The 23,027-nt window shown below is 45.0% G+C and overlaps 3 protein-coding genes across 6 annotated transcripts in view; 1 reads left to right on the plus strand and 2 right to left on the minus strand.

Moving 5' to 3' along the window:
- Lerp (lysosomal enzyme receptor protein) overlaps positions 1 to 23,027 on the minus strand; it is a 483,866-nt gene that overhangs the window by 30,236 nt on the left and 430,603 nt on the right. The window lies entirely within an intron of this gene.
- LOC135698679 (uncharacterized) lies at positions 6,454 to 7,589 on the plus strand. Its single transcript, XM_065218757.1, has one exon. The coding sequence runs from the start codon at positions 6,494 to 6,496 to the stop codon at positions 7,571 to 7,573; it is 1,080 nt and encodes a 359-aa protein (XP_065074829.1). The 5' UTR covers positions 6,454 to 6,493; the 3' UTR covers positions 7,574 to 7,589.
- On the minus strand, positions 16,208 to 19,356 carry LOC135698713 (uncharacterized). Its single transcript, XM_065218794.1, has one exon. It carries the CDS (start codon positions 19,304 to 19,306, stop codon positions 16,208 to 16,210), a length of 3,099 nt encoding a protein of 1,032 aa, XP_065074866.1. The 5' UTR covers positions 19,307 to 19,356.

The raw sequence follows: 23,027 nt of genomic DNA on the forward strand, positions 1-23,027 counted from the left end.
CATATCCACGCAAGGTCAATCAAAGAATGCGTAGGAATATGTTGACGTGATACTCGCTTTGTTGGAAACAAAGAAGTCCTCTGCACATCCACCAAAAATCACTGGAATGTTGATAAAAGGATTCAGGGCTGGTTGCTGTCAATAATAGTGATTTTAGTGACCATTTGAAGCAATATGTAGTAGGGTTAACTACCCTATTTCCGGCCTATTAAGCACAACCCGCACTTAGTCTTTCGTAATCTAACGCAGTTTAGCTCCAAACGGAATGTTATTATTACTGATGGCTTCCAAATTTATTTACCTTTCCGTACGTACCGTAAGATTTGATAAAGAGAAACCAATCGTTGAGATATTGTCAAAAGTCTAGCATTGCTTCTTAACGCCAAACTCGGCCTAACGGATTCTAAACACAGCCTAACGCATTCAAACGCCATTGAAGCGCCAATGAATTCACTTCGGCCTATCGGATGAAGATAAAACATGATTCGATAGGAGCGCTCCTTTTGTTTTTCGGAATAATGGGTGCAAACTTTCATATCACGCGTTCTCATTGACTTCGTTCGGTAGCTTATTAACTAAAGTATAGTACCAAACGCATAATTGACTTGTTAACTCTGAAATCATGGATTTATTTGAAGTTTTCTGGTCGATAGGCCCAAAATGGGCGATTAGGCCGAAGTAGTTCTCTACCCTTTATCTGAAATCAAGGGGTTGGTCACTTCGCACAGTGTGCCAAAAATAAGCTTGGGAACACCTGGACACAGTCATTGGCACTGTTTGGCACCCATGGTTACAATTTTTCTGATCTTTAAAGTTACTGGCAACACTGAAAATTTTCTGCGCCTACGCAGTGTCAAAATTTGTTACTGATGTTGCTACAATATAATCATTCTTTTTTTTTCAAAACGCAACCGTGAATCTCCACCAAGTCTCGTCGTTGCTTTTGCTTTCCTTCTAAGGACATGGACTCCATCTTACATTGGTTCATCGTGTTCGGATTTGAGACAGTCACCCGTCACCGAAATGGGCGTCACACCACCGGACGCTGCTACCACGGCGGAGGCTGTCGCGGCCGCTGCCGACATTGAGTGTTGGACGAGGAGAAGCACATGTTCATAATGAATGGCGTACACCGCCAAGGCTACGCTCGGGAACTCGACCAATCCGGAGGCGTAACGTTCCGATTTCAGCGGGAACATTCGCACTTACGACGGGTGGCAGTCGTTGGTGGTGAATGCAGTCAGAAGCAGATCCTCGGACATACCATACCGGGTGGGGTATTCAAGATGTGGAGAATCTTGCTCGGGAAAGAAAGCAATTGTTCTGGGAGGCGCTGTAGTCCTTGAAGCTGATCGAATTGTCCGGGAGGGTGTAGGGGTTGGTGCACTCTGACAAGTAGTTCTCCTTGGAAAATGCAATCTGAATTTTGCTACCATCATTTCCGATTGGAATGTTGTTCAAGTGCTGAATGCTTTATCCTGGCAACATTTCCGTACAGGCAGAACAGATTGAACAGCTTATCGGTGATGGCTGTGTTGTTCTCGAGTCCGTAGACCATCATCACTGCGCCCTGTTGCTGTGGCGGTTGAATGAAGTTGGCTGGTCCGTTTAGGACCAGCGGTGCGTCCTTAATCAGTCCGACGTGTGTTCCGGCGGCTCCCAGAAGGGCTGGTTCAGGATCATGGTTGACTAATGATTGACGGTCGTTGTACGGGGTGGGCCTTCTGTCGAAGATGGTAGGATCGTGTAGCAACGGGGCTCGTCCGTTGCAGGCAGCCTTGGCGACGGTTGCTTCCAATGTGTAGTCCCAACTGGAGTCCGTGTCGATTTAGTAAACATTGAGTTTTTCTGACTTTACATAGTCGATCTTCAGTGTGCAGCAACCGGAGTAGATGTCACAGCCGTTCAATGCATCGCGGGCTCTGGTGGCGGATTCAACGCTGTAAAACTCAACCATTTTCTTCTTGAATATCTTGATACGTTGCACTTGTCCGTTGGGTGAGCAGATGATGTGTAGAACGTCCACTGTAATAGGATAGAGTGGATTAATCATGCTCAAGGAATCAAGAATATTTCCAAATGACAAAATGACCAGCGATCAACGAATCGAATGATAACGCTATGTCAGAAGTAGAAAGCAATAATGATATAATCTTCTTCCTTTTTTCATGACAAGCAGCCCGTGCGGCACAGCTCACTCGCCATGAACACATGAAACGAGCAAATTGTTGACAAGCTGCTTCACGAAGTAAAGCCGAAGATGATACACGTGTGTTAATGGTAATTTTTTTGTTATGTCTTTTCTCGATTCAGATCAAGCTATATTCCATGCATATTGAAACAAAGCAGGCAAGTAATATATCATTATCATTCTACCACTCCGATCGAGCTATGTTTCAGAGCGAGTTTGTCATGGTAGTCGTAGCAACGGTTTTGTCTGTATCGTTGGTTGCTTTATGTGTTTGGATTCGCTGATCATGCTGAACAACAAGATATGGTTGGGTCGGGTTGCTACCTCGCGCTTTCGCCGAGGCTCATCTATTACGTTGATGTTGTTGTTGTTCCGGCTCTCTCTTGGCCGGTACTGAGGCGCTTGTATTATGATTTTATAATTAATTTGATGATTAAATATGTCCGATTTTGCCTGATTTTCTGCTTTTTCTGATTTTCGGACTGCCTATTTTTTATTCTAAAATTTTCGGATTTTCTTAATTGGTCTGATTTCCTCATTATTTGATTTTCTGATTATCTGATTACAGTCAGGAATCCTTACTGAGCAAAGTTGTTCAAGTGACCAAGTCCTTTCGGATGATGCCCATATTAGTTCAGAACTCTCTCGCTACGCAGCGCTGGTGTGCACATAAGCTTCCTATATAAGCTGTATCTCGAGAACCTGGCCATATAGAACGTTGCTGTCTTCAGCAAAGTTGTTCAGGTGACCAAGTCCTTTCGGATGGGGGTCATATTATTTAAGAACTTTCTCACTACGCGGCGCTAGTGTGCACATGAACTTCCTAAATATGTTATTTCTGGAAAGTTTGTCCATATAAGTTGTTGCTGTGCAATGCGAGGACACGAAGCGGAATAGGGATGACGTGTAGAGAGGCTGTAATCGATTTCGGACGCCATTTTAAAATCCAAGATGGCGGTGTTCGATTCAAGAAAAATTGTCAAATACCCTACAATATGGGTATTTTCGGAAAGGGAACGACGTGTAGAGGCTGGAAATCGATGTCAGACGCCATTTTGAAATTCAAGATGGCGGCCATCAGTTCAAGAAAAACTGTCACATACGCTACAACATGGGTATTTTCGGAAAAGGGATGACGTGTAGAGGCTGGACATCGATGCCAGATGTCATTTTCGAATCCAAGATGGCGGCCATCGGTTCAAGAAAAACTGTCAAATACCATACATTATGAGTATTTTCGGAAAGGGGATGACGTGTAGAGACCAGAAATCAATGCCAGACGGCATTTTGGAATCCAAGATGGTGGCCATCGATTCAAGAAAAACTGCCAAATACCCTACAATATGGGTATTTTCGGAAAGGGGATGACGTGTAGAGGCGGAAATTGATGCCAGACGTAATTTTGGAATCCAAGATGGTGGCCATCGGTTCAAGAAAAACTGTCAAATACCCTACAATATGGGTATTTTCGATGAAATCGATGCCAGACGTAATTTTGGAATCCAAGATGGCGGCAATCGATTCAAGAAAAACTGTCAAATACCCTACAATATGGGTATTTTCGGAAAAGGGGATGACGTGTAGAGGACGGAAATCGATGCCAGACGTAATTTTGGAATCCAAGATGGCGGCAATCGATTCAAGAAAAACTGTCAAATACCCTACAATATGGGTATTTTCGGAAAGGGGGTGACGTGTAGAGGACGGAAATCGATGCCAGACGTAATTTTGGAATCCAAGATGGCGGTCATCGATTCAAGAAAAACTGTCAAATACCCTACAATATGGGTATTTTCGGAAAGGGGATGACGTGTAGAGGACGGAAATCGATGCCAGACGTAATTGTGGAATCCAAGATGGCGGCAATCGATTCAAGAAAAACTGTCAAATACCCTACAATATGGGTATTATAATATATACTACATATATAGTATATATGGAAAGGGGCGTAGGGTTCCCAATTGAACCTGAATCCAATGACACAGGCTTGTTGGTCTATCCCAGTACAACATATTTGTCCAAGACAGTATAGCTTTATATATTGAAACAAATGAGATAATCCACCACAGCCCCTTTTAGTGAAAATCCCATAAGCTGTGGGTATCCTTATTCGCGGATAGCCTGGCAATAAGGGATACCGGCAATAAGGAATCCAACAATAAGGATTCCTGACTGTATCTGCTTGTCTGAATTCATGATATTATGATATAATGATTTTATGATTTTTTGATTATGTTCAATTTTTTCCGATGTTGCCTGATTTCGAGATGTTCTGATTTACTGATATACTATTTTTGTGATTATCTGCTTTTACGATTTTCTGATTTTCCGATTTGCTGATTGTTTGCTTTTCTGTTTTTTTAGTGTCTGATTGTCTGACATTCCTATTTTATAATTTTACAATTTTTTTCTTCTGTCAGATTTTGTTCTATTTTGTCTGGTTTTTTGTTTTTCTGATTTTCTGTTATCCTAATTATATGGTTAACTGATTTTGAAAACCATCTCATGTTTTGTTTAAATGAGGAGAACTCGAACTGAATTGGAATAAAAATGGACTATTCTGAAGTCTTCAGAACTGCTTGATAGTTCCCAAAATTTTCCTGAAGTTAATTAAACTGCCTTGAAGTTCTTTTGTAGTTTGAGAAACTAGCCTGACGCTCACAATACTTCCCATTAAATTTTTAAATTTCCCTGAACTTTTTCGGAGTTTCTAAAGTTTCCTCAATTTTCTTAACGATCGTGGGTCTTATCTAAAATTTATAAAAATTTGCAGAAATTCTCCAAACTTCTTTAAAATTTATCTAATTTATGCTCTAAGGTTCTCTGTTCTTTCCTGAAGTTCTCGAAACTTTTTTAATATTTTTGCAGTTCTCTTGAAACTTGTTGCACAGTGCCCTAATTGAACTGACCTAATCTTCTTTCCTTTATTTACTGTTCCGCAATCTAGTGCCAATCACCGACGGACATCGATTGCCATCCATTGACGGCAATCGAATGTGCAGAAAGGCAGCTGCCACACCTGCGTAGGATATCGCACCCATTCAACACACATGGGCCGGGACCAACGGCTTTACTTCCCTTCCGAAGGAAGACGTGACCAGAGATTTTAATGCCTCAGAAAAATCCCACCGACCTCGGCTGGGATTGAACCTAGACCCATTGGGGTGAGACAGAGGTCGCGCTTACCACTACACCACCGGCGCCGGCAACTGACCTAAACATGTTTTAGCTTCCGTGAGCTTCTGAATTTATGTGAAGACTTCAATAATTTTCTTAACTCTGAAGATCTCTGAAAATCTGGAAACTTCTTAAAATTTCCGTTTATTTTTGAAGCTTACTTCTTCTTCGCATTTCAAGCTTATTGCTTATCGCATATTAGCTTATTGCGTGCTGTCAACCTAGTGTTCTAGATACACCTCCAAAGATATTAATTGAGAGTTTTCGATGCCTGTATAGTCAAGAAATTTTAATTTTCTTGGAATCAAAACGAAATAATTATTATAGTTCTATGATTTTCACTGATTTTTCTGAAGTTCATGTAACTGCCCTGAATTTCTCAGTACTTTTTATAAGAGCCCTCAATTTGACTGAATTTAAATAAATTGCTATCTTGGTAGTCAACCAAGCTTTTCGAAAACTCTTCCCTGACTGAACTCCTGAAAATTATCCAGGTATTCTACCAAAGCCTAGAACCCTGCCTTCTATGAGAATATCAGAGTACCACTGGTTCCGCTTTATGATAGATTGAAATTCTATCCGCCAGACTATGAATATAGCGACTATAATCTGCAGAAGTATTTTCTAAGCTTCCTTCCAGCACCATTCCCAAAAATAAGTTGAAACATTTATTAAATTGCAGTTCAGACCTTGTCCAAAAGACATCAGTAGTCGTCTAATCAACACGGTTGCCAGAACCTCTCGAACAAATCGTAACGGTTTTTCACAGCTCTCTCCAATCCCCAGTCCCTATAAATATCCCAGCTTGAGCTTTGGGAAAGATCATCTGGGTACTTCCAACAACCCCACGCTGGATTTTTTTCGAAGAATTTCCTAGAGGTGAATTTCTTCCATTGCTCAGAAGCTCATTGCAGTAGAAAACTCACCACAAATAACTTTATGACGTGATTTGTTTACAATACCTACAAAAGGAACGTATCGTCCATTACCAACGGCAGATAAAGCAGCAATTAAGTTTTCTGTCCAATTTCGTACCGATAGATTAGATTAACACCCCTTCAAGTAAGACAACACCTTCCGGAAGAAATCCATTTCATTCAGTAACGAAACTAAGCTCTACTTGCGATGTCAACACTAATCCAGCTGGCCGTATTCCTCTGGGCCGCAGCGTTGAGCTCCGCACTTCAACCTGATCTATACGCAGTGGACGTTAGTTGTGCGCCTCCGTCGTGTGCCACCGAAGCAGACCAAGCCACGCTGTGGCCTTTCCGTGATCCAAATTTCTATATAATTTGCGAGCCTCCGCAGTGGCACCTCATAAGAAGACCATGCCTGTACGGAACCTTGTTCGACTTCACCCACCAACAGTGCGTTCATCCATCACAGTGGGAAAAACCGTGCCCACCAACGACATCGCTACCGGAATGTCCCCGGGTTGTCTGCCAAACTATACTGGACCAGAGGCAGCTATGGCCTGAGGAAGACCCAAGCTTTTTTCTGCAGTGCATTCCAGGGCCTACCGGTGGAATGGTAGCCGTGCGGCGCGAATGTGCCATGGGTTACCTGTTCAGCTACTCGCTACAGCTGTGCGTGGATGCTCGCTTTTGGGAGCAGGATTGCACGTTTGACGTGGTGATCACGCCACAGACAACTCCGGATGAGGAATTGGAGACGACATCGGAGCTGCCGCAGACGACTACGGAGCCGCCGCAGACGACTACGGAGCCGCCGCAGACGACTACGGTGCCGTCGCAGACGACTACGGAACAGTCGCCCCAGACGACTACGGAACAGCCGCCGCAGACGACTACGGAACAGCTGCCACAGACGACTACGGAACAACCACAGACGACCACGGAGCAGCCGACAACAACCACGGAGCAACCGGAGACGACCACGGAGGAACCTCAGACAACAACGTTCCCCCCTCCAGAAACGACAACACTGTACCCAGAAACGACAACACCGTACCCAGATCCAGGCACAACTACTGACCCCATTAGGGGCACCTGTCCAGTTCCGGTATGCATGTTCCAGGATCCCACCCTCTACCCACACACGGACTGGACCATGTTCTATCAGTGCATACCAAACGAGTTCGGGCATTGGATTCCGATAGAAAGGGATTGCGGTGCTGGAACCTTCTTCCACGGAGGATTCCAATTCTGCGTCAACCGCTGGGAATGGGAAGACTACTGTATATAATAAAACTCTTGGAAACGTACGTTTTACTGGGCTTTATTCCCTAGAAAAGAACCTTATCACACTGATTGCTGCTATTATGGTCGTGTTGGTTTGATACGGTATCACAGTTGCGTCCACTCTTCGTTGCTTAAATGTCTTGGCAAAAGACTTCAACTGGCACATCGCTGTCGTAAAAGCTAAGTCATTTGAATCCGATTTTCCCAATTGGCTCGTTTAGTTATCCGGTCGGGACAGCGGAGCGCATGCTGGTTCCCATTCCCACTCGTCCCAGTTGACGCATTCCAGCATCGTGGCATGGAAGGCGGAATCACTGACGCAACGACGCAGGACGGCCGGCTCGTTCAGCTTCACGCATTCCCAGTAGGCAGTCGGATCGTGATTGTGGCGCCAGACGCCTTGGGTCACTTCCTCCTGTTTCTTGCAGCCCGGCTGTCCGGCCGTGTTGTCACGGACACATCGGGCTGAGATGGCTACCACCAGGGCCAACAGTATCAGAGCGATACCTGCGGAAAATCAAACCAACGAATGTAAGTCCTGATCGAACCTAACTGGACGATACGTACCCTTCATGACGATAAAAAAAAATTCAGTTCCGTTCGACGGAAAGCGTGAAAGTAGACGAGACACCGGAGCACAGACAAAATGGAACGAAAGTAACCTTCCATCGGTAATCAATGGTTGTTTTATAGCACCGAGTTGAAAGCGTTATCGTGTCATCTTAATGGACAATGTTTTTGGCAGCAGGACCGGGGCCCCAGTGCGATTCATAGTGCGTTTGTTTTCAATTTTTTCCGGTGCCTAATTAGGTTTAAAAGTTTTTCTGGTTGATGCAGTTCATGAATGGGTGAGATGGGCGACCGAAAACACGAGAGGAACACAGCAAAAAATTAAATTTTGATATCACATCAAAGTGGATGTACTTCAATCGTGTCAAAAATGTAAAACTTGCCAAAAAGGACAAAACTATCATTTACGCTGCTTTTACTGCATTTGTTTATTTTGGTGGCCATAAAAATGACTTGAGATTTTCGACATGATTGAAGTGCATCCTCTTGGATGTAATATTAAAATTTATTTTTCGCTGTGAATGGTACGGATTTTTGTTTTCTTCGATGGATGACGAAGTGTCTGAGAACAACGGAAGTGGCAATCGGAGATAAGAATTCGGGTAGATAACGAACGGGTGGTGGTTAGGTGAAGCATACTTAAAGGCGTATACAAATAAAATGCAGGGGAAAAGTTCTTCTGCCCATTTTTCAACCATTCCTCGGATATTTAGAAAAAGTAGCACTTAAGATATTAGGGTTGCATTGACCAGGATTTCTCCCTCTCGTAGAATTGTGAAATTTTAACCGACAGGCAATGTTTATACCTCATTCAAAGACGATTAAAAATGCATTGCAGAGTGAAAAAAAAAACCGGTTCCGAAAAATGAGTAGGCTCTGCCCGTGGTCGGTTGGCATTTTAAGGAGCTGTCAAAATTCTTTGGTACAAGCAATGTAAATATTTACCTTATTTGACAAAACCCATGGTAATCATGACAGCAGTAGGTCTCTTCTCTTCATTCAATTTTTTTTTTGCTTTATTATAAAGATTTTCAGCCTGTAGCTGGTTCGTCTCTTTTCATTCAAATTGTTTTCAATAATCAAACGTCATGATTACCTGGGTTTTGTCAAATACGGTAAATATTTACATTGCTTGTACCAAAGAATTTCTCGGTATTTTTTCGCGTAAGTGATTTTCCGGTACTGAAAAACGTTATCAGTAGTGGTTTTGGTACGGTTGATCGATTGTTGTAGTGTTGTGGTAGCGTTGATTCGGTCGTTGGTTTGTTTAGTGGGAAATTAGGAGGGATATTTTTATTTTGTTTACACGGTAACCGCAAAATACCCAATAATGACTACAAAGGAAGCATTTTTGAGGGAGACTGGGACTACCCATTAAATGAGTAAAAATATTACCCATTTATGAATATTTGTTACTCAAAAATGAATACTTAGTACTTTTTTTTTAGTTCTTTATTAAGGAGATTTTTAGCCTATGGCTAGTTTATCTTCGAAGAAGGGAGAGGGCTCAGAGTAAGTAACCTCTAAATACATGGTATATTAACATTTTGTAAATAACTTTGGTTGCTGGCTCTTCAACTTATATGGAAAAAATAACAATATATAAAATAATGCAACAGAGGAACAACAGAAAACAAAATGATTTAAGACAAGCAACAAACGATTAATCCAAACAAAACAGAGCTCAGCTGGCATGGGTCCAATAGGGGATGAGATGTCCCGGCGGCCGAAAGAAATTCCTGCTATACCAAGTGGTAGATGTTGGCTTCTTTTAAGAAGGTTACTAGTGCTGCCGAGGCCGAAGTATCATTCCCGAGCAGATCACTGATGCTGGAAGTTAGGCAGAGTGACTCCCGAAGATTTCGGAACTCCGGACAGTTGCACAGGATGTGTTCGACGGTGTAGGGTACCCCACAGATGATGCAGCTTCTGTGGAACGGCAGGCCACCATAGTTATAGTAGAGTTTGTTGTGCCCGGTTCGAAGCCGCGAAATCACGCGTTGATCCCTCAGGTTGTCCAGTTCGCTCCATGGTTCAGTTGACCCTTTGACTTTGCGAATGAAGGCAGTTCTGTTGCGGAACCACTCGGCTTCACATGCCGCTCGAATGGTCCGCATGATCCACCGTCTGACGTCCTGTAGGGGTACCTTGTTGGTGAGTCTGGTACCCGATGTCCCGGCTCCGGCAAGGTGATCAGCAGACTCGTTACCTGGCACTCCGCAGTGTCCGGGAATCCATGTGTACACGGTGTTCGGTGGGGCGTACTTGATAATCGCCTGGATCCATGGGTGTTCTGGTGCTTCCGAGGTGATCGCTTGAACGACGCTGTGTGAGTCGGTTAATATATGTATTGGTTTGTTGGCTGGCGTCGTAGCGGCACGGAAGATCGCTGCAGCCTCGGCCGAGAAAACCGAGCATTGTGGAGGAAGACTACTGCTTACAGCAGTACCGTCTCCAAAAATCCCGATACTTACTCCGTTTATCGATCGGGAGCCGTCGGTGTACCGATGTACGTGGTCGGCATAGTTGAACCCAGGTAACTCGGCGACCGATCTGCGCAAAATCATGGATGCATCCCCTGTTTTGAAGCGGTTCTTGATCCGATTGTCCAATTGGATTCGTGAAGAGTGCCAACTTTTCTCTCCATACCAATGGACTTTGGCCACTGGGGGGAGGTCGATGTCGGCGGCCGTGCGGAGGACTCTGTTCCCCTCGTCGAGGAGAAAGATCCTATTGTTTCCGGAGGTCTTGGCGGAAAAGGCGGCGGCTTTTGTGGCAATATTTGCGTTTAAGCAGAATCGGAAAGGAAGAAAACCCGCTTCGATGCATGCGGCGTCTGCTGGAGTGGATGGCAGGAGACCAAATATGATGCGGATGTAGCTGTTGTAGATTGGTGCTAGGGTTCTAACCAGCTTCTCGGAAGCGATGCAAGTAATTTCCGTCCCGTAAAGCAACCTACTGTCGATGATGGCTCGCGCCACCCGGAACCGAACATCGCGGTTGTTGGATCGGTGAGGCCGAGAGATCGTTTTAACGAGGTTGAGTCTACTGCGGCAGTCCTTTTTGACCTGTTGGAAATGCTGGTCGAAGGAGAGCGTTCGGTCGATCAGTACGCCGAGGACGCGAACTGTTTTCCTGTTTGGAATGGCTTGGTCGTGGATCGTAATTGGGGTGCTATTGACTCGGTGCTGAGACGGACATACGTGGCATCGGATGCTCTTCCTGGCGGACAGCTGGAAACCCATCGAGTCGGTCCATTTGACGACGGCAGAGACTGCCAAACAAATATGTAAATGCGCCCAGGTAGCCGGTCAAATACCCCGTTCATTGCCACCAGAAACAACGTGACTGCGATAACGGAGCCTTGAGGGACTCCGGTCTCCTCGCTGGAACTTTTCGACCGCGTGTTCCCCACCAATACACGGAATGACCGGTTGGTCAAGAAGTTTTGTATGAAATACATCATATGCCCCTTCAAGCCCCAGTTTGTAAGTTTTTTCAGGACGGCTGGCGTCCACGTCCGGCTGAAAGCCTTGGAGATGTCCAAAGAGATGATTTCAACGTGGTGTTCCTGGTCGTAAGCTTCCTTGAGGACGTCCCCCAGAGTGGCAAAGTACGTGGACGTACCGAAACCTTGTCGAAAGGCATGTTGTCGGTGGTTGAGCAAGCTGTTGGTCTCAAGGGACATCTTGAGTCGACGGTTCACCATCCGTTCGAATGCCTTGGTCATGCAGGATGTGAGAACGATCGGCCGAAACTTAGATGTGCCCCTGTCTTTTTCGTTTGCCTTCGGGATGGGCACGACGAGACTCTCCTTCCACAGCGTCGGGTAGGTATCACAGACCCAGTGTTGGTTGAGCATCTCCAGCATGCAACACTTGCCCTCAAGGGGCAGCTTTTTTAAAAGTGGATACCCGAGATCTTCAGGTCCCGCAGATTTTCCGTTGCTGCGGCTTAGTGCGTGCTGAAGTTCCTCCCAGGAGAAAGGCTCGTTGATTTCGAGGTTGTCCGTGTCAGGCGCGATGCTGAACTCAGCGACTGATGTACGGGTAAGGTTTGCCAACCGCTGAAAGTGGCTATCGTAACGGGAGATGGCAGAAATTTCTGCAAAATATCCTCCGAGTTCTTCGGCGACGGCTGCCGGTTCGGAGATGGTAACTCCGTTAGCTTGTACATGTAATGGCGTCGAGTGCCGTTTACCGCTGAGAGCATTTACCCTGCTCCAGAGATCGGCAGAGGACTGGGAGGCGTTGATGCATTCAAGGAAACCTTCTCACTTCTTTTCTGCATTGAATATGCAGTGCACGGTACCGGGTTAGTAGCTCTTTCCTGTTTGGGTCATCTCTCGGGGTTCGCTTGAGTTTCCGTAGAGCTTTCCGGCGGGCTTGACCGGCTTTTTTGGTGTCTTCGCTCCACCAACGGAGGGCTTTTCGTCCAGGTAGGCTACTGGTCTTTGGTATGGTAGCGGATGCAGCATCTAACGCCAACTTAGAAAAATCCGAGATGGTTAGCGGATTGCGTTCGAGGATCAGTGACAGACCAGTCAGCCTCGTCGTACCGCCAGCGAGGTCTTTTCTTGACTTTTGGGGCCGTGGCTGACGAAAGCTGCATTTGGATAGGGTAATGATCACTTCCGTACAAATCCGCATTGGTACATCACGTGACTTTTCCTGCTATGGAACGGCTGATCGAAGAGACGTCGATAGCCGTGGCGTGAGGTCCGTTGAAGAATGTTGGGTTTCCATGGTTGAGCACCGCCATGTCTTCCTGATCGAGTAGGTCCATTAGGATGCTTCCTCTAGGATCCGGAAGAGGACAGCCCCAAGTTGGATGATGCCCATTGAGGTCTCCGACAAATATCCTTCGTTCGGGTAGCTTGCTGAAAACGCCGGTGATTTTATTTGACAGATTTTGTAGCAGGTATGCACAGGCAATCGCAATGTTTGCCGGCTTCTCCAATTGAACAGCAACTATGGGAAGATCAGTTCCCAGGTCAATCTCGTTGAAAAGGTATGCTCCTTAGAACACCAATGGCTACGGAGTGGCGAAAATTGCTACCTCTTTTGAGGGTCCAGGCGTATTTTCCGGTAAGGGAACGATCCATCTGGTCTACCGTCACCTTGTTAACTTCTTGGAGAGCTATCACCCAGGGTGGATTGCTGTGGCAAAGCATCTCCAAGTCGCCGAAGTGGTTCACAATAACCCCACAATATGAGTATTTTCGGAACGAGGACGACACGAAGGTGCGGAAAATCGATATTCGACGATATGTTGGAATCCAATATGGCGGCCATCTGGTTTCAGAAAAGTGTCAAATGCCCTACAATAGGGTATTTTCGGAACGGGGATGCCGCGTAGATGGCAAAAATCGATATCCGACAATATGTTGGAATCCAATGTGACGGCCATCAGGATTCAGAAAGTGTCAAACATCCTACAGTTTGGGTATTTTCGGAACGGAGACGACGCGTAGATGCCAAAAATTCGATATTCGACGCCATTTTGGAATCCAAAACGTGTCAAATACCCTAAGCTATGGGTATTTCGGCACGGAGACAACGCGTGGCTGCCGAAAATCGATATCCGATGCTATGTTTGACTCCAATATGGCGGCCATATGGTTTCAGAATAGGTGTCAAATATCCTACAATATGGTTATTTTCAGAACAGGGACAACGCGTAGATGCCGAAAGTCGATATCAGATATCACTTTGGAATCCAATATGGCAGCCATCATGGTTCAGAAAGTGTCAAATACCCTACAATATTGGTATTTTCGGAATGGGGACAACGTGTAGATACCAAAAATCGATATCCAATGCCATTTTAGAATCCAATATGGCGACCATCGGGTTTCACAAAAAGTGTCTAAGATCTGGGTATTTTCGGAACGGAGACCATGCGTAGATGCTGAAAATCGATATATGACGCCATTTGTAGGCTGTTTTGACACTTCTTCTGAAATTGGAAGCTACCATCTTGAATTTCAAGATGGCGTCGCACATTTATTTCTGGCTTCTAGATGTCAGCCCGGTTTCAAAAAACCCACATTGATCGGTATTGGATAGTATTTCACAGTTTTTCTGAACCAAAGCCGCCATCTTGGGTTTAAAGACGGCGTGACATCCATTTTCGGCGTCGGATATAGATTTCCGGCTTCTAGACTCTAAAAAAAACCGTTTGTATGGGTATTTGATAGAATTTACAACTTTTTCTTAAGCCAGAAGCCGCCATCATGGATTTCAAAATGGCGTCGGATATCGATTTCTGGCCTCTAGATGCCATCACGATTCCAAAAATACCTATATTGATGGGTATTTGACAATATTTCCCACTTATTCTGGAATCGGAAGCCACAATCTTGGCGTCGCATATCAATTTTCGATCACTAGACGTCACCCCGATTAAAAACATACCCCTATTGATGGGTAAACAAACCACCCAACAATGATACATTTTACAACCACGTGCACAGATCTATGCGCACACGCTTAAATGGACCGAGTGAACAATCAACCAAAGTCATACAAACTGCGCGAATTTGGATCGAACAGCTTCGCTTCGCAATGCAAAAGTAAGTTCATTTGACAATGAAAGAAGAAACGAACACGAATCAAGCCAAAACAAACAGCATGAAAACCGATCGAAAGTGGTTCTGTTGATGTTGACGGGGATCTGCTCGAAGAGAAGGCAGAATGACTTTCAATTGAAAGTGATGGTTGACAGCTTCATCGTCACTTGACGATTTTCGATTGAAAGTGACTTTGTGGGGCCCTGCCCTGGACAGTACCTGATACGGAAATTCCGGAATCCGATTCCATTGGAAATAGTTGATTTTTACACCAAGCTATAACACATTTCAGGCTGGTTGTAGAGAGTTGCCGTCTTGGGTAAAGTAGTTCATCATGTCCAGGGCTGTCATCTGATCACTCAATGCGCGCAATGTACTGATTTTCTGAAATCCACAAAGCGAGAATCAAGTAAACTCTAAGTTTGCTAGCCTTTCACCATGCGTAAGTGTAGAGCAGCGGAGAAGAGAAGAAATACACACTCAAAAATAACGAAAACTCAATGTGTAGCCATCGCTCCGACGGCTTCGACGCAAATAGTGCCACTCAGTGTAGGTTTGCAAATGGGAAACCCAGCAAAAAGGCAACATTCTTCTTCGTTGTGCACTTCTTCATCTCCTATGCATACAATCGTGGCAAGAAAAGTCTGCAAAGAACTCAAAGAGGACATTAACTGCTTGCTGTTTTTTATTCCCTCCCTGCGCCGCACTAAGTGTACCGCTCATTGTGCGGATCGCTTTCTCAAAGATTAGTTGGAAAAGATTGTGCGAAGCAAATGGGAGAAACGTGTATGTGTCTAGTTTTGTGCGATACATATGCACAAAGTTGCTTTGTCAACGCTCTGAGGCACTTTTCAGCCCTGAGTATGTCAAATACCGTCATTGTACATTATCATACTAAATAGTTCCAAATCTTGGGTTGGGTTGGCAGTAGCAGACAAAACACTACTGCGTTCTCAAACTTTAATAATTGTTAATAAGTTGATGACCGATGGTACCAATAGCAGGTCATACAAAACGAGTTTGAAACCATTCCGACGAGGGATACTGAATGCAGTCTAGTCTACAGGATTTTCAATAAAGTTTTGCGAACCCCAGGAAATTCTTGCAAACTCCAGAGAAACAGAGAAGTTCAACAACCTTCAAACAAGATCCAAAATTACCAAATTTTAGCAAAAATGGAATTCAACGCCCATAACAAACAATTGCGCAAAGTTTCATACAAATCGGAGAAGGTCGATTCAAAACATTCAGGAATTTCTTTCGTTAGACTTACATAGAGGTTTTGATATATATTACTTTTTCACCCTAACCAACGACGAAATTGTCCATATTTCCTAGCTGAACTCTCGGCATCGAACAAAACCTCCGTTCTCATTTTCATACTTTATTATACAAATCAAATATACTGAGAAACGCGCACAATAAATACAAAATGGCGACTTCCTAACCTACATCCTAAGCCTAATCCATCCCTCGTCACCCCAAAACAGTACCGCCTCATGACAACCACGGAGGAAGCGTCAAGATGGGTGTATCCTCCGCTGGAGGCTCCAGTTCCGGCTGCGGAACATCAACCGATCCGCAGGTGTTCTGGTGTAGCGAGACTTCACCACAGAGCTGCTTCTGCACCAGGAACACCAGATCCGACGGACAGATGAACATCTGCGGCCATAAGGATCCATCCCACAATTCCTCGCAGCCGTAGAAAACGCTCGGATCAGCCGACGGCCATAGGAAGCTGCGATCTTCGTCGGTATCGCACCGAGGTTGGTCGCAGGCGACCTCAGATTTGGGCGGAACCGTGGCAGGTGGCTCGATGAAGAGCGCGCAGACTTCTTCCGGCGAAAGAACCGGCGTTGAGGTGCAACACTGACGGAAGAAGTCAAACGTCGTATCCTGCGGGCAGTCCTTGAGCGATGGGATGTGCGAACCGAATAACTGCAGTTCGCATTCGTAGAACTTCGATGGGTTAGCCGAGGGCCAGTATGCAGAAACTTCGGGTGAAGTGCTGCAACGTGGAAGGTCGCAGGTTGCTGGTAGGATACTGGTAGGATTGTAGTTGTCTACACAGGTCTTCACCGGGATGCTAGGAGCGATTGTCGGAAGGGCCGGGTAGATTGGGCAGACTTCTTCGCTGACCAGCTCGTCGGTGCAGCATTGACGGAAGAAGTCAAACTCAAAGCCAATGTCACATTGAACCAAGGTTTCGACGAAGTGATCACCAGATGGTTGGCAGATGTAGAAGAATTGTTTGTGCGTAGCCGGCCAGCGAGTAGCCAGATCGGTTGCAGTAATACAGCGTGGCATATCGCAAACAATGGGAAACACGGTGCTGGGGTTGAAGTCCGTTCGGCAGCCGGAAGGTTGTGGTGCAACAGTCGGTATCGGCGGAGGTGGTGGGTAGATTGGACAGAATGTCCAATCGTAGTCCACTTCAGGAACGCAAGTTTGTACCATGGTTTGGAAATATTGACCGGCACCGCAATCCAACAATGTGGCCTGCATCCAACCGTTATCGGTATCTATGCACATATAGAAATTCTGAGGGTTTTCAGCAGGCCACAAGAAAGCTTGCTCCACAGGCGTAGTGCAACGTGGTTGGCCGCAAATTATTGGAACCGGCATCCACTCCGGAATGACGGGAGGTGTAGTAGGAGCCTCCGTTGGACTCTCCGTAGCTGGTGGACAGGTAGGACAACAGTCCGGACAGCTTGGTGGCAGCGTTGGGAAGATCGGACAAATATCGACCCATTCGAGGGGTTCTACGCAGTCCTGCTTGAGGAAATCAAACAGCAAGAAGTTCGGGCATCGCTTCGGGAACGGAATGAACTGGAAGAAACGTTCGACCCATACACACTCGTAGAATTGATTGGCAACGGTGCTGGGCCACCGAATATCTCGCTCCGCGGTCGTTTCGCAACGCGGTGATCCGCAGATAACCGGTAGTGGGTCACCTATTTCCCCATCTTCCGTCACCGCAACCGTCGTCATCTGGGTCGTCGTAATGTCTTCGGGAACATCCGCGCAGACGTCATCCCACAAGGATGGATCGGCACACCTTTGCTCATTGAAATTGAAGTAGGTTCCCTGCGGGCAGCGATCCCGGAAGGCAAACCATATGGTATCCAACAGAAATATACAGCGGTAGAAATCTTCCGGGATTCTGGTGGGCCATAGAAGCTCACTGTTTTGAAGGTACACGCAATTCGGGACCAGGCAATCTACAAGGATTGGTCTATCGCTGGGGACGGCCGTGGTCGGCTGTGTCGGTTCATCCGGAGTCGTTGGTTCTACCGTAGTTGCCGGTTCATCCGGAGTCGTTGGCTCTACCGTAGTCGTTGGCTCTACCGTAGTCGTTGGTGCTACCGTAGTTGCCGGTTCATCCGGAGTCGTTGGCCCTTCCGTAGGACTATCTGTGGTTACGTCTATGCACGGATCGACCCATTGAACAGGCCAAACGCAAACCTGATGGTGGAAGCTGAACACTGTTGCCGGAGCACATGGCATCTGTTGCGGTACCCAGCCGCCTCCGAAAGCAGGACGGCACTGGTAGAAGAAGTGATTGTCCGGATAAGGCCACAGTGTGTTGATCTCCTGAAAAGTTTCACAGCGCGGTAGAATGCAGTAATCGGATTCGTCTTCCGGAGTGGAAAGAATTGGAGGAAGCGTTGGAGCAGAAGTGGGAGCAAGAGTGGGAGCAGGAGTGGGAGCAGCAGTGGGAGCAGGAGTGGGAGCAGGAGTGGGAGCAGGAGTGGGAGCAGGAGTGGGAGCAAGAGTGGGAGCAGGAGTGGGAGCAGGAGTGGGAGCAGGAGTGGGTGCAGGAGTGGGTGCAGGAGTGGGAGCAAGAGTGGGAGCAGGAGTGGGAGCAGGAGTGGGAGCCGGAGTGGGAGCAGGAGTGGGAGCAGGAGTGGGAGCAGGAGTGGGTGCGATTGTGGTAACCGGTGGAGGAAGAGTAGGAGCTGGCGTTGGTGCATTGGTAGGTGGGTTTGAAGGAGCGGCAGTCGTGACGGGTGGCCCGACAGTGGTGATTATGTCATCAGGTACAACCTGACCATCACAAGCCTCCCATTGGTCTCGAGAAACGCAGATCTGTTTACCAAAATGGAACAGTGTCGGCAAAGCACAAGGCATCTGCTGCAGGACCCATATTCCGGTTGGATCCGGTCGACATTGCAGAAAGTAAGCAGGATCCGGAATAGCCCACAGTGTATTGATCTCCTGGTATGTTACGCAGGTAGGAACCGGACATATTCCAAGCCATTCTTCATGCGGTGGAATCAGATCTGCTGGATTTCGTTCAACACACAAACTCGTAAAATCGTTGCCAACGTCCTGATCAACGCACGTCTGCTGTGCATAGTCAAACACCGTTCCGGCGGCACAGGTCTTCAACCGAAGGTTCCACTCGTTTCCGTCGATCGGTTCACACTGCCAATACTGCCATACATTTCCGGTCAACCATAGTGTGTTGATTTCTTCGTATGTAGTACACTTCGGAATGCAAGGATTGTTCGAAAATTGTCCAACCACTAACCCAAACAAACAACACAGCACTGTAATTGTCCAAGTCCCTCCAGGGGACGCTACTATACGCATTCTACCGACTCTTGTTCTCTACACTATATCGCACGGGTAAACTAGTTCGGTCAAGCGGAGATACAGTTCTTTTATACGGAGTGACCTTAGTGGAGGCCAACGAGTATCGGCTGACAGGTGATACATCATCCACATTCGAAATCAAACGAGCTGTCAAACCGGTCATTCCAAAGCACGAGAACATGCCACTCGTCTACCAGTCGGAGCGATAAGGTGCGTTGTGGAAATTCAGAACACATCGGATGACGTCAGAGGATCGCGCAGTAAACAGAAGATTTCAAAATAAGATTACCCCTTCAAAGTTACGAATCAAAATGCTAGCGATTTGGCAGATCCCGTCGCTTTAGGTGCTTTGCATTTTTCAACTAAATCTATAAAACAACTAGGATTCCACTAATCAACGTTGTTCAACCGGGCAAATGCACATAGCGCCCTAGTCAGATAACGCACAATGTCTAGAGCTTGGTATCGCGATCTCTTATCTACCCGATACGCCAATTTGTCAATTTACCTTGACAAGTGTAACGGCAATCGAAATCAGCAACAAATTCTGCTACATCTACTGATAAACTGTGCGCTTGCAATTCGCCTACGATATCGCATACAATCTTGACACATTCGATGCGACACATCAAAATTCATGTGCTCCTTCAAATTGGACTCTGGACCAAGGGACAAGACAACTTAGATATATTTGAAAATATCATCAATTATTTCTATGTAAAAAATAGAGCTTTGTGCAGCATAGCACAGTGTTTGTTCTACGAATACTTTTGTCAAGAAAGTGAAAATATATTGAAAAAAAAAATTAAATAATCAGACAAGGTGTCCTGTCCCCTGCTCTGGACTGATTTGTATCAAAATACCGTTGGAACTGTTTCAAAGAACCTTTACATTTCCTAAAAGAATCGTGTACCAACAGAAAACAATCTATTAGAACTCATAAGCCCAGTTTCCAAAAACTGGGTTTTACAATAGAAAACTTTTATGGAGAAGGTAGGACGTTCCAAAAACTAGATCCGAGATCGTCAAGAACGTCTAGAACTACGCACTACTTTTATAATATCCAGAGAACTTCTGCGTAGTCAAGAGATCTTCAGAGATGTAGAGAGAACTTAAAGAAAATTAAGGATTTCCAGTACCTCAGGGAAGCTAGGTCTAGCGATTTTTGGAGGATTACAAAGACCTGTTCTGCAGATTTCAGGAGGTTATCGGGAACGTCCAAAAATTTCCGAAAATTCAATTATAGTCCATAAAACATCAAGGAATTCTAGTGAACTTAAGAAAAATTTCAGAAACTTCAAAGAAATTCCAAGAAAATCACGGAAGCCAACAAACTTCAGGGAGATTTAGAGATCTTTAGGTCAATTCCAGATCATCATCAGTTTTTTTTTTCCTTTGGTTTGTTTTCCGTCGATCTTGTTTTCCGTGCTGAGCACAAATCCTACCGACGCCAGGGAGGCAGCTCCCACACCTGGACCCTACCTATCGACCCATCGACTCATGAACCGGGGACCAACGGCTTTACTTCCCTGAACACTGATCAGAGATGTTATACCTCAGAACAACCCGGCGGCGCCGACTGGGATTGAACCCAGGCCTGCTGAGATGAGAGGTAATCACACTTACCACTACACCACCACTATCATCATCAGTCTATTCATGAGAACTTCAGGGAAGCTTAGTGGACTTCATGAAAGATTAGAGATCTTCAGCCGCGTCCGATTACCCTCACATAATTGGTTGGAACTTTTAAGAAGTTTTCAGGAATTACAGAAAAAGCTGATAATTTCAAAGAAGTTTCATAACAAACTGCGAGAACATAAGGTCCCAAAAAGTTCTGGAATATTTTGGAAAATTCAGGGAAGCTTAAAGAACTTCAAGGTGGTATCATTTTCTTCAGAAAAACTGCAGAAACTTTTAAGAAGTACTGAGAATTTCAGTAATATCCAGAGAACTTCAGCGAAGTCAAGAGAACTTCAGGGATGTAGAGAGAACATACATAAAATTGGGGGTCCGCAGTACCTCAGAGAAGCTAGGTCTAGAGATTTTTGGGGAATTACAGAGATCTTTTGAGAAGTTCCAATAGCTTCAGGAAAGTTTGGAGAGCGGCAGGAAAGTCCAGACTATCGGGAAAGTTTTAAGCGTAAGCGTAGGTTCCGATAAATTCTGAACAGTTCCAAGAACTTCATGAAAATTTCGAGAACCCTAAAAAAGCTTCGAAAATTTCAAAGTAGTCCAGATATTTCCAGAAAACTTAACTGAAAATTTGAGAACTTCAAAGAAGACCACAGATCAAAGTAGTCCAGAGATCTCCAGAAAACTTAAGAAAAGTCAATTTGAAAATTTGGGAACTTCAAAGAAGCCCACAGATTATCAGGAAAGTTTAAAATATTTTTAGGGCAGTTCCTTTTATTTCAGGGCAGTAACAAGTCCTTCAGTAGAAAACCCAGGTGAATAGAACCTTTTTTACACGAGGAATCTCCAACACCAAATGTCAAATCGGTATGAAATTTTTTCTACATGTAGATATGGATGAGGTCTTCCCACTGCTGAAAATTTCATGTTGATGGGATGTACCATGGATTTTTGAAAATTGTTAACTAAAATCATTCAGTGTTCACTCGGTTGCCGACAAAAGCAGGCCACTCTCGATGTGTGCCACGCAATCGTCTGTTTTCTCAGCAGCAACCATTGTGTGGTCCTCCTCATTGTTCTTCATCAGCAGTTCTTTCGGTCGATGCGTCGTCGACTTTGGAAAGCAACCGTTTAGTGATGAGTGTGTGAGTGCTGACCACGTTTTGCGTCCATTGTGGCAATGGAAGCGCTCTGACCCTCGTTGGCGATTCTACCATACAATGAAACCACTGGAAGTGGCTTCCGTTCTGACGGAGGAGGCTTTTTGGATAGCGGAAGATAAAGTGTTTATTGTGTTGTACCTTTTGACTATAGTTTTAAGATGTATTGTATAGTGACCAAGAATCCTCGGCTCCGTTAAGTTAATTCGATTGAGCCTTATCAAATAAATTTATAAACAAAAAAACTAAAATCATTATACCCTGTAAATCTCCGGAACCGGAAGTCAGACCGGTATGAATTTGTTTTCACAAGTAGATATGGATGAGCTTTCTACTGTTAAAAAATTCATGTTGATGAAGCGCTGATTTTTAAAAAATCATTAACTAAAATCATTCTGCGCTATATATCTCCGGAACCGGAAGTTAGATCGAGAAAAAAAAATCAATAGCGATCAATGGCGCAATGGGGCCTATCGAACGAGATATCAACCATTGCCTAGATAAAACGCGTCCACAGACGCACATACAGACATCAGCAAATTTCATCTTGCCGGGTGAGCTTTTAAGAAATTTTCAAAACTTAAGGAAAGATACGGGAATTTCTTGGAATATCAAGTAAATTCAAGGCAATTAAATTAACTTAAGCAAAATTACGGAGTCTTTTTTTAAATAAATTGATAAATTCAGAGAAGTCTAGAGAATTTAAGGGAAGTTCAGAGATCTTTCTGGTAGTCCGAATCATATAAGGAAGGCACATTCTAAAATGATGATGAATTTGTATCCATAATTTATGGGCGTTTTCATGAGCTTCAGGGAAATTTTGAGAACTAAGGTTGAAATCGTAGAACGGCACTAGTTATTTCGTTTTATTTTCAGGTAAATTGTGGGGACTTAAAGACATTTAGAGAAATTCCAAATAACTC

The sequence above is a fragment of the Ochlerotatus camptorhynchus genome, unplaced genomic scaffold (assembly GCF_037179485.1).
Source record: "Ochlerotatus camptorhynchus isolate MF236.1 unplaced genomic scaffold, CSIRO-AGI_Acam_v1.1 ptg000094l, whole genome shotgun sequence".
In the NCBI taxonomy this organism is placed as follows: Eukaryota; Metazoa; Arthropoda; class Insecta; order Diptera; family Culicidae; genus Ochlerotatus; species Ochlerotatus camptorhynchus.

Excerpts from the sequence above, each read along its gene's own strand:
- LOC135698679 (XM_065218757.1), top strand. The coding sequence starts at position 6,494 with ATGTCAACACTAATCCAGCTGGCCGTATTCCTCTGGGCCGCAGCGTTG.
- LOC135698713 (XM_065218794.1), bottom strand. The coding sequence starts at position 19,306 with ATGCGTATAGTAGCGTCCCCTGGAGGGACTTGGACAATTACAGTGCTG.